We start from the raw sequence: 17,633 nt of genomic DNA on the forward strand, positions 1-17,633 counted from the left end.
TGGATAAGATGATGTGGAACTTCCTTGTCATCTATTTGTGTGCTGTAGCTTAGGAGTTTTGTTTTAAACTTTTTTAGATGGATTGTGTTATGGAAAACTGAGTGTATTTTCTGTCTTCACTGATAGGAGATAATAGAAATTTTTTTCAGCTTCTGACAGTATTTGTGAAATGCCAGCTCCTGTGCCGACAGACGTGTGGAAGTGTAGCTCTGTTCAGCTTGCAATCTTGAGCCTCTGGGCAAAGTAACTATGTGTTATTTCTGGTTGATTTCTGTATAGGACAAGGCCATGTGTGTACTTGCCTCCTCCCCTGATGGATAGCCATGTTTAATAAGAGTTTTCATTAATGTTTACAGCACTGATTATGGCTGGCTTCTGTGCTTTCAGTGAGAAGTTTAACATCAGAAATGGCTGAAAAAGTTGAAAGTTTAATGGTTCAGGGTTTTGCTGGATAAAGATCCCTGAAACATTAGTGACTGTTAACTTCCCAGTAAATATTAATATACAGGTTTTGTTCAGAGTTGTGCCAGTTGGCTCTTTGATGAAAGGATTTTTATAGTGGTGATATTTACTAATGGAAAACGGTTCAAGGTCACATACCTATTTCTTGGCAAAATGGGGAATCGGTCTGCTTTTATGGCTCTTTCAGGGTTCAAGTATTGGTTACTATTGCCACCTAATGGCAAGAAGAGCAGTTGTCTGAGTATTTAGATTTTTCATTCCTTTGGACTGATTGTTTTATCCTAGTCATGCCTGTTCTGGTTACATGAAAACGATTGTCAGGGCAGCTTGAAATAGGGCATTTTGTTCTTGTCCTCCTGCTAGTTACAGAGAATTTTAAGGCTATGAAAGTGTCTCTTTAACAAAAGACAAGAAGTGGTTTTTGTCTTCTAATTGTTAGACTTTTGTGCTTTATCTGAGTATTGCTTTCTACTTTTGGTCAAGTATTGGTGCTTTAAAAAGTCTCTTTTTGTTAAGAAGCTAGTACAAAAAATCTTGCACGAATGAAGGTCTGCACATAACTCTTACCATAATTCCCCAGGCTGGTGTTTGGGGAGCCCTATAGCATCATTTCAACCCCAGCTGGAGTTCGGTGTTGGAACTCAAGCGATATAAGAGCAGGTGTCCTGCTAATGTTTTGGTAAGGCCCTGTGTAAACCAGGTTAAGTATAATAATTCTGCAGAATTTAGGTTATTTCATTGAAATTGGCAGTAGTTCTCTTTTAACAGCGTAGTGTGTTGTTTGGCTAAATGAGCAGTTAAGTTAAATAATAGATACTTAATCTTCAAGAAAACTTTCTAATAAGACTTAGCTTCTTCAGTTATAGATTATGTACATGTTTGTTCAAGCACATGAGACTTAGCAAATGAGGTGAATTGTACTTAATAAACACTGCTTGCAGATTATGTTGGGAAATATGAAATGTGTGTATTTCAGTTGGCTGCCTGATTATCAGAGTAGTTAATCGTTTTAATTTACTTATTTCTGTCCTGATTGTATACCAGAGTTTTTGTACTAGTTGAAAGTTCCCATGGTAATAGTTGGCTTACCATCAGACAGCAGTCAATTAAGGAAAGTATGGATTTATATGAGCTCTTGTATGAGGCAGCTTTACTAAAACTGTGGGAAAGCTGTGCATGTGAACCTTAAGGTGATGGTAATGTAATCTGCTTGAGGGCCTTGAGCAGCAGTTCAGTTTAACAGAAGACAGATAAAACAGGAAAGTGGTGTTTTTCCCTGTGGTTTTCCTGAGCATTTGGAAGTATTTTCTGTGTAGGCAGTTTCACTTTGCTTCTGTGTGTAATTCCAGTCTGTGTGATTCTTTTCTACCAGTAAAGAGGAAAGGAAGAAACTCATACTGGCAAGCTGGAGGGTGGGTTTGAGTGTATGGCTTGCAGTTAATGCTGCTGTTGGACTAACAATGCTCCTGATGGAACTAGCTGTGGGGAAATGTTTAATTCTTAACTGTGTGTTTGATACAGGTTTAAATAAAAATGCTACTACAGAGTTGATTGCTTGTACTGTTTGATTGCAGGGCGGTTCAACCTGTCTTGAAGTTATGCGAAAAAGTTGCATGACTTCTTCAGTATCTCTCAAGACTGTCTCTCTTCTTAATATTTTAATTTTTATGTTTTGAAATGTAGGTTTAGGGAATTTAATATTAACCTTTATGGAATATTGGGGGATTTAGAAATCGTGAAGACCTGGAGAATGCCTTCACTTGGTTCAGGTTTCTGGATGACCCTGAAAGTACTTCAGGGTTGATATCTGAATACGTAGAATTTACACTAGGCTTTATAAATTTATTTGAATGTGAAAATACTTTTCAGATAATTCTGTTAGATTTTGTATTAGAAGAGATAGATGCTTCTGTTTTTGTCAGGAATTCTTCACCTATGTGAAATAGACTGAGGTGGCAAGTCTTTGTAATTTCTTAAGTGTTTGTTACTCCTTAATGACTGACACAGACTTTTTTTACTGATTTCTTAGATTGTAGTGATATTGACTAGAGGAATAACAAAACCTCAAGTATCTTAATTTGATTGTAATTGTTTTTTCCAGGTGGTTTCTCAACTGTGTTTCTGGTACGTACCCATGGTGGGATACGTTGTGCGCTGAAACGAATGTGTGTTAATAATGTGCCAGATCTCAACATCTGCAAGAGAGAAATTACACTTATGGTAAGAAGCCCATTATTTGTAACTGGAGAATGTATTAATTTGTAATATACGTACACCAAATGCCTCTCCAATGACAATGACTTACAGACCACCTTTTCTCTTGACCTCGTGGTCCTGATTTTGCACTGCTAGTTCGGTATACTAATGCTGAGTTTAGGGTTGATGCATGATTAACTTCTAAAGCAATTATAAAAAAAGTGTATTTGATATCACAGCTGATCCGGCCAATAATATGGTTCCCAAGCAAAAGTAGTATCTTCCAGTTTTGCAGTAGTAACTTAAATTCTCAAGGCCTCTGTGTGCTCCAGCTCTGTTAGCTGAAGGATGCTGTTGGTGGCTTCTGTGGGTGTTGTCACCTTGAGATGGAATGTGCCTATACCTACTCCATACACTTCTAGCTTACACGCATTCTGATTGTAGCAGCACCTATCTAATTATCTGAATGAGGTACTTTTAATTTTAAATTATTTTATAGGCAGAAACTCTGTAGTACAGATTACAACACTTGTATAGTCAGATGTGAAATAAGCAATACTTAATTCTGCATGTAAAATGGCTCTTAAAAGTTGTTTTAGTGTGGTTTTTTTTTTCCCTTGGGAACACATTCAGTTGATTGTGTGTAATAACTTTGTAAAACTTGGTAATAGTTCAGACTACAACAGTTGTGGCTTTTTTTCCAGCTACATTTTCTAGTTAACTGTGAGAGACTGTTCTTCAGTTTAGTTTAGGATGGGCACAAGTAGCGTGATTCTTTCAAACCTGCAGCATGCCAAGGCTCTGGCTATTACTACTGCACAATGTTGTTTTAAAGGCAGAAATTCGATTGTGTTTGCACTTTTCAACAAAGAGCACATAAATGTTCTTTTCTGAATAGTGATTGCGTTGTTTGGTATGTCACAGCCACTCTGATATTGCTGGCAGTGACGAGCTTATGTTCTGTTTGTGGCACTTTTCCAAGAGTAGTGGATGTGGGGCAGGACCTAACTTATCTTGAAGTCATAAATGGTTGACTGAAAACTTGTACTATCTTTCATTTGTTTTCTGTGCTGAAGTGTAATGTGCTTTTTTCCCCTCCCCCCCCCCATCCCCAGAAAGAGTTATCGGGGCACAAGAATATTGTGAGCTATTTGGATTGTGCTGTTAACTCTATAAGTGACAATGTTTGGGAAGTACTCATTCTTATGGAATACTGTCGAGGTAAGAGTCAGCTCTTGAGTTTTTTTTTAGAGAAAATGGAGGGACAATGTTTGTATTGATCACCTGGGCTTTTTACTTAAAATTGTTCCCTTAATATAAAAGCTTAACATGTATACCTTGCAGCTGGAATTCAATCAGATTTTTTGCTTACGTGTTTGCATTGTTACTTAGGCACTGAGCTCTTGAACACAAGGAAAATGTAACAGTCAGTTTCACACAGCTTTGTAATTAAGTATAATTAGAAACAGAGAAATTACTTTTTTAAGTATAAAGTGAAATTGTTCGGTTCTGCTGTTTGTGCTAATCAATGCGGAGCTAGAACATAATAGGAAAAACTGGCAAGCTTTTCACTGCTGTTGTCCCTCTGCCATTTTTTTTTAGATACGAGTAATAAATCTCCAATACTGTTATCTGACAGGTGACTTGTTATAAACAAGCATAACATAGTTTTGATAATGCTGGCCAAAAAAATAATAAATAGTCCTGTGGTCTCACTTTATGATGTAACTTTGTTTCAAACACTATGTAAAACCAGGTAGTTTCTAGATTATTTTTTTCCCCACCTCACATACACACTGGAATAAACTTGCCATTGAGTTAAACTTCTGAAGTTTACCTAAAATTTAAGGTAACTAGGCATTGACCTGATAATGAGATGGTGGTTAACCCAGATAGGTGATGGTATTAGAATAAGTGCTACAAGTACAACATATTTTGAGACTAGAAAGAAAAGCCAACCCCATTGTCCATAATGGTCGAAGAATACTTGCAGTTGAGGTTTACATTCGTTTTCTTTGCAGTAGAAGCAGTAAACATTACAGCTTGTGCAATCTGTACCATAAGGAGCCAAAGACAGTATTGATGTATGTTTTGTGGAAGGGAATAAGGAGATAACTTGAAAACCAATGGCCACATGTTTGGCCCTCTACCCTGCTTGTATGGGTGGATTTTTGTACCCTTGTGGGAGCTCAGCTCTGACATCCTGTTGGTAGCACTCTTTCTTTAATTGTAATGGTAAGTAGTCATGTGGATGTCAGCTGTCAGATGACTTCATAGTGTTAGACTTCTGATTTTCAAAGCATCCTTGTTTTGATGGAACACTCATGAAGGTCCTGCAGACACTGTGTCTTGCTTCATCCCTTGGTGTTAAGTGAGCTTTGTGGTAGGAAGAGCCTAGTATTATCTGGTGAAATTCAAGAAACAGAAATAATGATTCCCAGTCTTAGAAAGAAATCTGTGAAGACGTTAAATTGATGCCTTTCTTGAAGGGTGGAGTCAGGGCTTTTTTTTCCCTCCCCCTTTTTCCCCACTTTGTCTCCCAGAAAGAGGAAGAGAGAGGGCGTCTAGAATATGAATTAAATGGAATTCAGTTGGATGACAGAGTTTTGGCTATGAGTCTGAAAGCAAGAGACACTTCTGAGGTAACATCTTTGTGTGATGGACACTTCTTTGTGTTTGTGACAACTTCATCCCAAATAGGTTTCAGTCCTAGGGACTTTTTTTTCCATTTGAGACAGTAATTTTTCTATCTAGGATGATATAAGAGTGTGCCTTTGGAAAATCAGGCTTGTTTTATTTAAATACAGTGAATGTGGAAAACTTTCTTGCATCTTATTTGTGGACTTTATGCATATAAAAGTCTTTGCTTGTGTACATGATAGGAATTCCTTAAAAAAGCCCAACACACAAAAAACAAACTAAACTAAAAATTTCCTTGTGGTTTCTTTAGCTGGGCAAGTTGTGAATCAGATGAATCAGCGTCTGCAGACAGGCTTTACAGAGTCAGAAATAATGAGAATATTTTGTGATACCTGTGAAGCTGTTGCCCGGTTGCATCAGTGCAAAACGCCTATAGTTCACCGGGATCTAAAGGTATGAACTTAAAAATAAGGAAAATCTAGGTTAAAATAAACGATCTACTTAAGGACTGAGAATATAGCAGGTATTTCATTAAGACTGACTTCCTGTTAGGGAAGTACTTGGCTGTTGGTGGAACTGCAAACGGAGACTAAACTGGAAGACAGCACTTAATGCTAATGCCAAAGCTATCAACTGATATTTCTAACAACTTTCCTGTTTGTGTGTAAGAACAGTAGTAACATTTAACTTGGAAATTAATGCCATTATTTTCGTCTAATGTTTCTGTGTGTTGATTTCCTTTCAAGGTGGAGAATATATTGTTAAATGATAGTGGGAACTATGTTCTCTGTGATTTCGGCAGTGCCACTAACAAATACCTTAATCCTCAAAAAGATGGTGTTAATGTGGTTGAAGAAGAAATTAAAAAGTAAGTTCACTTAAGTGTCCTGTCGTCATAAGCAATGATTGTGCTTCTAGGAAACTCAAGGTATTATTGTGCAGCATGCACATATCTTACTACTATGAATTGAACTTAATAGTTGAATTTGAACTAATGTTGACATAAATACAGTAAAACAGTGGAATGATTTGGTAGCATAGACTACTTTGATTTATTCACAGATTGTTTTTGCTAAACAGACTCTTAAGAATAAAACTGGGAAAAAAGCATGCTGTTTTGAAATTAAATTATTGAAAAAAATATATATTTGGCTACTGGCCATTTTAGAAGTTCAGTATTTTAAATTTGTGCTATTTTAATACAGCTAACAGTATGAGACAAAAAGAACTAATGTAAATAAGTATTGGAATGCATTTACGTAGTTTTATTTATAGAGCAAGGTCCTTGCCCATTCTGCTAAGACTGATTAAAGGAATATTTAAACTTTTATTAAGGTGCACCCTTGAAAAAATGTGTTAGTTTTGCCCCTTTGGATGAACTACTGCAGAGGAATTAAATACAAGCTAATTGCTCTCATGTTATAACAGGGCGCTTTTTTTTTTCCCAGCTCCGAAAAAAGCACTTTGACTACCAGTTTGGTAATTAATGTTAGTTTTTTGAAGTCTGCATATTGAAACATACAGAATGCCACAGGGAATGCTTTTGTAGGACTCGTACATGACATCTTTAAAATGAGGGGTAATTGCAGGATTTAAGTAGAGTGACTGTTGTAAAAGTACATGTACTGGGGAAATAACATTAAAAACAAATTGTAGCTGGCTGTAAGTATTTATTCTTGTGTATTATAATTCTATGTTGCTGCTCCAAATATTGTCTGTGATGCTGCAAACGCAATAAATTACTTCCATTGCATAAGACAATTCCAGGCACGTATCTAAACTTTGGGTGTGAATGGTGTATGCATGGCAGATGCAGGAGAGAATGCTTTCAGTTCTTAGGCACACTTTTCATCTATATTCTCTTTGAATTATATACTGCTAGGTATACAACACTATCATACAGAGCTCCCGAAATGATCAATCTTTATGGAGGAAAACCAATTACTACCAAGGCAGATATCTGGGTAAGCAAAAAATTGGGTACTATGAAATACTGAACTAAATAGGAGGTGTGTGTGTGAAGTTTAAAAGCATCATTGTCTAACTGAAAAGCTAATACCTTCATAGTGAAATATATCAGGCAGCTATACAGTGCAGAATATAGTAGAGGTATCTTTGGAAGTGATATCTTCCATACATAAAATGAATGCTATGAGTGATGTTCATTTTTAGTTAAGGTGGGACATAATTTAGAATATTTTTCCCTTTTTTTCAGCTCAGGTTGCTGCTTGATAGTCACCAGTGACTTCACATAGTAACCTGTTGGCAGCACAAGGAAAGGTGTTATTGGGTGATGTACAGTGAAGTAAATAAAGACTAAATTTGGCAGAAACACTAGTGCTGCCTCTGGGTGATGTGACAACATGAATGCAGCTCTTGGGGTACACTGATTTTGATAGTTTGTTGCCTAACATAGGAGTGAAAGAAAGTCTTTTTAGAGTGGCTTTATATATCAGCTTGTCGCATCAACAGTGTGCTTAATCATGCAGCTTCTACGTAACAGTGTAAGCATCGGCTGTAGCTAGGATGCAGTTTGTTCCTTGCTGGTTCTGCTTTATTGTGTAAATGCTTACTCTTGTTCCTTTACAGTGCCTGTATTTGTTTCTTACAGGCACTTGGCTGCTTGCTGTATAAACTTTGTTTCTTTTCACTTCCCTTTGGAGAAAGTCAAGTTGCTATTTGCGATGGAAGCTTTACCGTTCCAGACAACTCCCGATACTCTCATAGCATACACTGTTTGATAAGTAAGTATCCAGGCAGTGTGGCTATTCTTTTGCCTTATAAATCAAATAAACCACAAAAGATATCACGCTAATGTAGGGGAGTGTGTTGGATGGGTGGTGCAGACAGGCTGGGCTCTGGAGTGACCAGTGGGAGTTGCTCCTGGATACCATCTGTCTCACAGCTCCTGTGCTTGTCCCTGAAAGGAGGCTGGCTTATCCGTTTGCTCAACAGAGGACTGAGCCACAGGGTATAGAACCGAAGTGACAGCCTAGAGAGGAATTTGAGAAATTTAGAGGAAACTTCTTTGAAATGGCGCTAAAAGTGAAACAGGTGAATGAAGTAAGAAAAAGTATTTTTTCCTGGACAGCTGACATATTTAAATCGGTTACTGTATTCCAGGCATTTAATGGATGAGTTGATAACTTCAGAATTAAACAGAATAAAACAGTACAGAGACCTGCCGGATTAAATTGTACCTCTCAGTTCAGAAGAGCTTTATTGAGGTTAAGAGAACTTTTTAGTTTCTTGGGAGGCATCTATTTTTTTTTTTCCTTAGGTGGCCATAAACCACAAAGGGATAAGGGGAATGAAAAAAGTAGTTCTTCATTTATTCATTGTATCTTTTTTCTCTTAAGTGTGTGTTTTCTGTGGAATGTCAGACCATTAATTGTATTTTCTATCCTAGTTGTACACTTGTGCTTAGATGAATTTGAAGTGCAAGTTCGGTGTAGAAACATAAATGTAGTGACATGAATTGGGCTGGGGAAAACTTTGTGGTAGTTTCATGGTTTATAATGGAACAAAAATCTGAAAAAGTGTTGGACATCAACCTTGGCAAAAGTTTGAAAGCACAAAGTGTATGAAGGAAAATTTTGGACAAGAACAAGCTCCAAGGCTAGTGATTGACCTGTTATCCAGGTACAGAAATACAGGATCTAATTTTTACAGTAGTAATGAGTATTTTCAGTTGTCTTTGTTTGTCAGCTTTGAGCAGGTTAACTTGAAAGAGTGAGTCTGACAGAATATGATAAATTCAAAAAGTTTGAGTAGGAGCTCTTTTAATTTATTTCAAAGTTAAGAATGTGGTGACCACATAGTTTATGCTTATATATAAAAGGAAATGCCAAATTGAAAACCTCTTTTTTGAGCACATACTCGTAATGGAGAAATAGCAGTTAACATGGTAACCATTTACCTTCTGCAAATACTTAATAACTGACAGAATGAGATCAGTTTTCCAGTGATTTAAATACTTTTCCTTGCACCACAGTGCTACTTTTAGAAGACTACAGGTTTTAATCCTGTCTCCTTCTAAGTATGAATGCTGTTTTATTAAAATTCAGTGAAGTGCTATGCTAAGATGAGCATTACTGGGATGTAATATATGTGGGTGAGGAAGAACCTCATGGTGTAAACTTCCCTTCTTCCTATTTGGAATGGAAGCCAAAAAAAGCTGCAGTTGGTCATAAAAGGTATTTCAGGAACTTCTGGCTTCATTGTGGCTCTTCTACAAGGTGGGGGGTGGGGAGTTGCAAGCTGAATGTTCTCCACCTCATAAATCTAATATTTCAGAATCAAGTGGCAAGAGTCACTTCATAAATGTTCTGCTTCCACTTAATAGTGCTGTCACTGCAAGTTTAAATCTGTTGTATTTTGTAAAATCCATTAAAAATAAAACTTGCTGTGAATTTTATTGGGCATGAAATAATGGCTTTGAGTAAAATTGTAAGATCTGTCTAAGATGATACTAACGTTTTTACAAAAAAGTTACTTCAATATTTTTTTACAAAATCTTGTTTAAGGCTGGCTGTACTACTGAACAGTTTTGGAAATGTAGCTCATGTTCCTCATCAAAACTGAGAACTTAAATTTTTGTAGGTGATTCATTTTCTTTGTAGCTGAACATATTTTTAGCAGCTTAGCTTACACAGTGAAAGGTATTTTCTAAGCATTTAGGTTCTCCAGTCATTTAGGCAAGACTTTCTCATTATGTACTCTGTGTCATATTGTAAATGATATAAAGTAACTGTTTGCTTGAAAAACACCAAATGTTCTAATTTGGGACATCAAAAATTCTGTCTTGTCAGGAAAAAGTCCTTTTATCCATGGAACTGCATTTTTTTACTATACAAAAGTATACATAGCCAATGAAACCTGCAAGATAAAAGCTGATGTAGAACCTTAGCCTGATACGGTTGGATATGTCTGTGAATCTTCTGTTGGCTACATTGAATTTTTTACTAACCCTAGAAAAATATAGTGCCTGTGAGTTGGTTTTATGTTGTATCTCTTTGAAGTTATTAATTACTACTTCAGTTTAGCTACCCTTCCTGCAGTTGAGTGTCAAAATAGCAAACGGAATAAACCTCCAATTGTGTTTGACCCTAAAAACTATTTAACTTGACAAAAAATATTAAAAAACCCCAAACCCACATAACAATAAAAATTACTGTTTCTGGGGTAAACTTATTTGGCAGAGCTGCAGAATATCTTCTTGCTGGTAGCACGCTGTCTCAATAGCCTTTTTGATATTTGGTTATGATTTGTCTTGCAATTTTTGCAGGATATATGCTTGAACCAGATCAAGAACAGAGACCTGATATATTTCAAGTATCTTACTTTGCCTTTAAACTTGCCAAAAAGGACTGTCCAGTGTCTAATATTAATGTAAGTAGTGTTTAAATTTTTCTTTATTTTTAGTCTATTTTGTAGGTAGCATTGAAAAAAGTATCTAATCAGCTGAGGAAACATTATTTCCATTGCTTTTTAAACCTGTTCCTAAATTTAAAACATAAAGCAGAGTACACTTCAAGCTGCTATTTGAGTACACGTGATATTAGGTGTCTAAACAAAATGTTTTGAGGGCATTACTTCATAAATTGTATGATACTGCACCAGTAGTTGACTTACAGATTTTGCTGTTACTAATCTCTTGTGTCTAATACAAAAAAGATGAAATTATTACAGAACTTAAACTTGTTAACAATAAAAGGTTTCATGTTGCAACTGTAGTGTCACGAGCATTTATTTGTTATGGATAAACCCTTTCTCTTAGTCACCCTTAGCAATTATGTTAATTCATTGGAAGGACTACAGTGAACTGGAAAGCAGAGTAGTGCCTCGGTTAGCCTGCATTCCTACCCTTACTTCCTGTGTGAGTTTTTTGACAGTTTGTACTTTCTCTCAAAGGTCACTCATTCAGATCTAATTATGGTGCAATGGAATTTGAGGGCACATCAATAACATTCGATGTTATAAAGTGATTCTCAAGATAGACCTGGGGAAAAAGCAATCTCAAAATTCATTTTGCAACAAATGTCAATTACAGGGAACTCTGCCTTCAGAGGCAGACAGTGAACATACTTGAGAACCCTTTGAATTCCTTTGTCATTGATCCTTGTAAAAGAAGGTGCTCAGTAAATGTGAGTGGTGCTTTTTGGAAACTTAGGTTTAGTAAAATATCAGAACACCTTGAAGTACTTACTGTTTGTAGGTAAAGGCTAAATTGTAGGTGGTCTGAATAGTTTTTATGTTATGCTGTTGCAGTGTGTGAGTAGGAGGAGCAATAACTATACTTTCCCTTGAATACTTGATCCTGAATATGAGCATATCTTAATATAACATAACTTGGGAATTAACTGTTACTCACTGGAGAAGTAGTATCACCTCACTCAGGTGACTTGAGAATGTCTGTTTCTTGGATTTTTTTTTTTTTATTTTACCCCTGCAGATAGGAATTGCTGCTTACTTGGACCTTTGCTGTGTGGCAGACATAGAAAAGTAGAAGAGCCTGGAGCAGTCTTAAAAAGCGAAGCTGTTGAGGGGTGGGAGTGTGTGTGTGTTCCACTGGAGTGTTAGAACAGCAGTAAAGGCAGCAGGCTGTGCCCTGGTTTCTGTTGCTGTTGATTTCCTCTGGTAGTGCTTTCCTCTGTAGCATCTATGGCTATCTTAAAAGGGAAGCAGCACAAAAATGTGCACATGGACACCCCTGACCCTCTTTGAAGTTTCGTGAGAATATAAGGAGGACCGTTATAGGTTAAAGAGGCTGGCTGAGCGTACTACGCTGTCTTTGACAGCAGCTTATTTTTCTCAAGGGAAAGTCAGATGTATGCCTGTCTGTCTCTTTCCTAGACTCGACTAATTCCAGTGCTGACAGTAGTCTTCAGCAGCAGTATTTGATGATTAACTCTAATACTTGTGACCAGTTTTAGATTTGCATTCTTTACGTGAGGAGGTAGTACATACGTAACTATGCGTATCATCTTCCTTCTCCCTCCCCCAGAATTGTCGTTTTCCTTGGTATAATGTGGTTTAGGTAAAATGCAATTCATTCAGGAATTTGATTGAGATGGGGGTAAGTTAAAGGACTATAGAAGCTTAGATACTGCATGGTTTTGGGGAATTTGTATTGTGGTGGAAGATCTGAGTGGGCAAAAATTTACTGTTTTTTCATCCAAGCATTAGGCTTTGTTTGAATTCTTAAGCTTGAGACTAAAGTCTCTGAAGTAAAATGTGGTTAAAAGATGTTGTCCAGGTGTTTTCTTATGTTGTTGATGGTTGGTAGTGTGTAAATGAAGTAGTTGACAAAACAGTTGGACCAGTTGTGGTTTTGTTTTGCAACAGATAAGGGAACATAGAGATACTGTTAAATAAATACTTCTAATCTGCAGCCATGTGAGTTCTACATTGAGCCTTGTAACATGGAAGTCTTTACCCCAAGTATTCCTCTTCAATATGTAATGATTTTTTTCTTTCAGGATTTCGGGTTTTTAATTTATTCAAATTTATTTTTCCCAAGAATTCTCCTGTCCCTTCAACTCTTCCTGAACCCATGACAGCTAGTGAGGCAGCTGCTAGAAAAAGCCAAATAAAAGCAAGGTGAGCAGAGGATGTGGCTTTACTTTTTTTTTTTCCTTTTTTTTTTTGCTAATATTGTTAAGGTGCATGTTTGTCTGAAACCTGTTTTTTTTGTGCTTGTTAATAAAACTTATCTTAGTAGCAGAAGTCATTAGAATAGATAAACTGAAATTCTAAGAGCTTCTGGTCTCTTCTTTGGATTCCACTCTGCTGTTTTCACTGTATTGAGAATCCACCGAGAGAAACTGAGAGCCTGTTTTGTGGTGAAATAAGTAAGCGCTATCGGTCTGTTTCTCATCCGCTTTATTTTCTCCAAGACTGATGAGTGAATTTTGAAATGAAGGATTTTAGTGGCAATATGGTACAGGTAGACTGTTCTAAAAAGGGCTTTTATTTAAATGTGTAAATCAAATAAGATTGGTGAAGGTAAATGGATTTTGTTCTTTCAAAGATTCATATTTGTGTACCAAAATATTCCTTTTTTGTACTTACTGATAAAACCAAACCCAAAACCTCGGGAATTCCTTTTCATGTCTTTTATTGTGCTTTGGTATATGGTGTATATTTAATGCCAATGCTGGAAGACTCCTTTACACTTTTATTCTTAGTTAATGGAAGTTGTGTTTTGAATCCCAACAGCACAACGTGTGTGACTTGGGTACTTTTATATTTTGCTATAATTATCAGCTCTATTCCAACTCTGATTTTATTAACCTGTTTCAAATGAGAAGCAAAGGAATGGGTTCATGTAAGCTGTGTTTGGAGCTGTGGAGATGTCTGTGCCATGTTATGGTAATGTCGTGGTCTGGTTGTGGTTGGTTTTGCTGGCTCTGCTGTCAGTTGGTAGTGTGCACAGGAGGGCAGGCATAGATTATCAATGGAATAATGTTTTAAACTCCTGCTAAATCTTCTAGACAGTAGTAGTAGGATTCGTAGTTCTTCCTAAATAATATTTTCCTGACAGCCCTTAAGTTACAGCAGGTGAAGGCAGATGGTGCCTTCGTATAATATGGTAGGAACTAATGTGACGTGTTGGGTACTGGAGCTCAGATGGTGAATTAGTGTTTTTAAGCAGTTGAACAGTCTTAAAAAATGCATATACTATAACCTGATAATGGGATTAAAGTTCAAAAGTAGTTTGGTTTTCAACATCTTTATTACCCTGGCAGGCTATTATGCAGCTTGAAGTATTTCAGGGAAGACACAAATACTCTGAGAGTTTATGGGTGTTAAATCTCTAACAAAAAGTAGAATTAGGTTGACTTAACAGATAAGATATCTTAATGCTATTTCCTGTATGTATGAACAGTAGTTGTGTCTCTAGTCCTAGGTTTGCTGAGTCAAGTGCTGGACATAACTTTCACTCACTGCTGTGAATGAAGGAAAGCTTATACAGAGAAAGTTTGTATCTAGTGTCATGGTTTCCTTGGGAATAAGGCTGTTGCATAGCTCCTTCTAAATGCTGTTCTGCAGCAGCCATATATCCAGTGGTGGCAGTGGGTGTTGAGTGGCACTTTAGGAAGCAAATTTTAAGGTGTTGAAATATAATTCACAAGTAGAGCAGCACATGACTAAGACATAACTGAACTATTAAGATATAGTGTCTAATTTGAAAAAGAAGCAGTCTTTTTTTTTTTTTTTTTAAGTTTCTTCCATGGGAAAACTTGTCATTTCAGAATAACAGACACTGTTGGACCAACAGAAACCTCAATTGCGCCACGACAAAGACCAAAGGCCAATTCAAGCACTACCACTTCTAGTGTGCTAACGATCCAGAGCTCAGCAACTCCAGTCAAAGTACAAGTTCCTGGTGAATTTGGTAATCGTATGCAAAAAGGTAACTTAAAGTTGAAGGGTGGACCAAAATAAATGAAGAATGAATTTTGTATTTCTTTTGCTACTAGAGCAAGAAGGAGTAACATCTAAAACTTAAATTCATCTGATTCTTTTATATGCTAAAGCCCAAACCTTCATCTTTTCCAAAATACTCTAAATGTGCAACTAGTAAGTTTGACCAGGTACTGTAAAAACTGAATGGAAATTGAGAAGTGAAGGGTTGTTTTTTCTCATTGTGCCTAACACTGATTTTGAACTAACTTTCCCACAGCAGGCTGTGAACTGTGCACGGTTTTGACTTGAAAATAGTTCATGAAGAGTACTGAGCTCTTCTGTAACAAACTGCTTTCATTGTAGTAGAAAAAGTATTTTCCCTGTGCCTCAGTAAGTCACGAGATATGAACAATATGTTGCTATTATTTGCAGACTGGAGCCATGTAAAATTACTTCAGTCCTGTAATGATTGACCCAAATGCATTTCACTTTGCACTGTAGGTGCAGTAGATGTGCAACACATGAGTAAGTGAGGGAGGCTCTATCCATTGAAATGGGTTTTCAGTGAATTCTTTGTAAAGTTGTCTTAATCTCATTCAAAAAGTTACGGCTCTGATAAATGAAAACTATTTAAGTGAATATTTATATCTTGAATGCTTCCCTCATTGCACTTTGGTGTTTTGTGTCTGTTACAGTACAGTAGTTTGGTACAGTAGCTGCAGGGATGGTATTGGGAAAGCCTCCAATCAAAAGGCCACTGAGAATGTTTGTGTCCCAGGTGTGAACAACTTTAACTAGACAGGATCCAAATAATGTCCAACTTGGAAAGCTTTTCCTGTTGTGACAAGGAACAGATCATTCCTGGGCACTTCAGAATATAAATACAACATACAAGAGAGGTTGATTTGTTAGTAACTGCTTACTTAAAATAATGGAATGGTCACATACCTTTAAACAGAACACCTGATTAATTTTCCAAGTGAGCCAATAATTCTCTTAAAGTGTGTTGTATGCATACAAAATTGTATGCTTTGAGGGTTAGAGTTTGAGATACTAGAAGGTCCAACTTAAGTATTAGTAAAGCAAGTCGTGAACCCAGCTTGCTGTGTCGTGAGACCAAAGGAAGCGCCTACCTTTTGTAAGTAGAAATGGTGCATTGCAGGCCTGGAAGTATATTTGGAGAAGTGAATTTACTATCTACCAGTTGTCAGGCTGGGCAGGGAAGTTTGTAAACTGTTTTGCCTTGAAGTGTTGAAGAATTGAAGAGGTTAACTGCCAGGGAGCTTTCTGGCTAAACTTGAGAGATCAGTGTGTCAACAGTGTTGTCTGAATATCAAAGGAACCACAAGACCAGGGAACGGACAAGAGATCTTACAGTCGCAAGGGACCAGCCAGCCCACCCCCCAGCAGAACAGAGTCCTCCAGCAGCTGCAGCAGGGTGACTGGAGACTGCAGCAGCTGCACCACTTACATCACCACCAGCAACAACCTACTATTCAGGATGCTTATTTTCAGCAGGTACAAGTCAAATTTGTTACACAAGTTTTGAAGAGACACATTACACTTGTCAATAATGCTTTGAATCATGTGCTGGTTAAACATCTCTGCTGTTGCTGCCTGTGTTATCTCCTGCTGAGAGAGGGGGGGGGGGGGGGGGGGAAGGGATCATGGCTCCTGCCCCTTTTTCCTTTGATTTGTCTCTTCATAGGCACTGTGATGCTTATTCTAGAAAGTCGCATTCTTTGCGGTGTCTTTTTTGCAGTTTGGCCCTGAATCCCAGCTTGCTTTGAACCGCCACTGCATCCCCCAAATAAGTTTTGTGTATGTGTAAATGTGTGTGAGAAGTGTTAGGAATTGTCTAGGTGATGATGCTGTGCTGGCATAGATTGGTTTTACATACACCATCTGAGCAGGATTGTTGCAGGTTTTGCTTTCTCCAGTGTTTCTTCATCAATGAAGAGCTCCTTCTTTGTAGTTGTTCTGTCCATCTAGCTTTTTCATGGATACCTTGTATTCCAATACTGCCCAGCTTGCATACTGTAAAGTATAATAGCTTAAGCTGTGTAGCATAAGTAACTGTAAACATAATGGAAGAGCAGCTAGGTCAGACAAGAACTTTCAGATCCTGTTCAGGACACCTATTGCTATTCCTCTCCCCGCCCCGTTGAGACACATTATTCTTGAAAGCACAGCTGATTTATTTTCCAAAGGGGCTCAGCACTGGTGAAAATTGCAGAAGGTGGGATGTTAATTGTCTTACCTTAGAAAAGGCGTTGCTGAATATGTAGTCTTCATTTTTTGTTCAACAGGCTGATATTAATTGGGGGTGGGGGAATGGGGATGGAAAAGCTTTCAAACAGAGTCATTAAAATGCAGTGACTGAATTGCAAGCTGATTCTTGGTTATGTGGTGTCTTAACTGAAAAATGCTGTTGAGTCACAGAAGTGATATTTTAATTGATGCTTCTCCTAAATACCTGGCTATTTCTAAAGGGAAGATCATGACTTAAAGCTACGTTCTTCTTTTCAACTATAGTATCAACAAGCGATGCATCAGCAGATGGTCCAACAGCAGCTGTTGATGCAGTCTGTGTACCAGCAGCAACCTTCCCAATCTCAGTATCCTGCTATGGTACGTCAAGAATTGAACATAGACAGTACAATCTTAAATCCATGAGTAGTTGTAATGAGCTCTGGTTGTAGTAAATAGTGTCAAGTTCAGCACCTAAAATGATACTCCGTTGGGGGGGAAAAAAAATGTTAGCCCAAACGTGGTTATGAAAGCTTGCCTGGAGTTGCATTTTTGTGTTAATTGGGTGGAATATATCCTATTCCATGGGTTAGAATATATTATTCCCTGGGTTAATGGTTGGAATTTGTCTTTGAGGTCTTTTTCAACCTAAATGATTGTATGATTCTAAACTT

At 37.3% G+C, this 17,633-nt stretch overlaps 1 protein-coding gene across 5 annotated transcripts in view; it reads left to right on the forward strand.

Moving 5' to 3' along the window:
- Positions 1–17,633, forward strand: part of BMP2K (BMP2 inducible kinase) — a 65,870-nt gene that overhangs the window by 22,350 nt on the left and 25,887 nt on the right. For 2 of the 5 annotated variants that reach the window (XM_055797427.1, XM_055797431.1), the window contains exons 2-12: positions 2,564–2,682; positions 3,774–3,879; positions 5,609–5,751; positions 6,045–6,166; positions 7,181–7,262; positions 7,910–8,042; positions 10,586–10,689; positions 12,821–12,900; positions 14,556–14,716; positions 16,019–16,227; positions 17,245–17,340. In XM_055797427.1, coding sequence (XP_055653402.1) covers positions 2,564–2,682; positions 3,774–3,879; positions 5,609–5,751; positions 6,045–6,166; positions 7,181–7,262; positions 7,910–8,042; positions 10,586–10,689; positions 12,821–12,900; positions 14,556–14,716; positions 16,019–16,227; positions 17,245–17,340 — 1,355 coding nt within the window. The remainder of the gene's footprint in view (positions 1–2,563; positions 2,683–3,773; positions 3,880–5,608; positions 5,752–6,044; positions 6,167–7,180; positions 7,263–7,909; positions 8,043–10,585; positions 10,690–12,820; positions 12,901–14,555; positions 14,717–16,018; positions 16,228–17,244; positions 17,341–17,633) is intronic. The other 3 variants (XM_055797428.1, XM_055797430.1, XM_055797429.1) reach the window with 3 other exon arrangements.

This window comes from Falco peregrinus, chromosome 2 (genome assembly GCF_023634155.1).
Source record: "Falco peregrinus isolate bFalPer1 chromosome 2, bFalPer1.pri, whole genome shotgun sequence".
Lineage (NCBI taxonomy): Eukaryota > Metazoa > Chordata > Aves > Falconiformes > Falconidae > Falco > Falco peregrinus.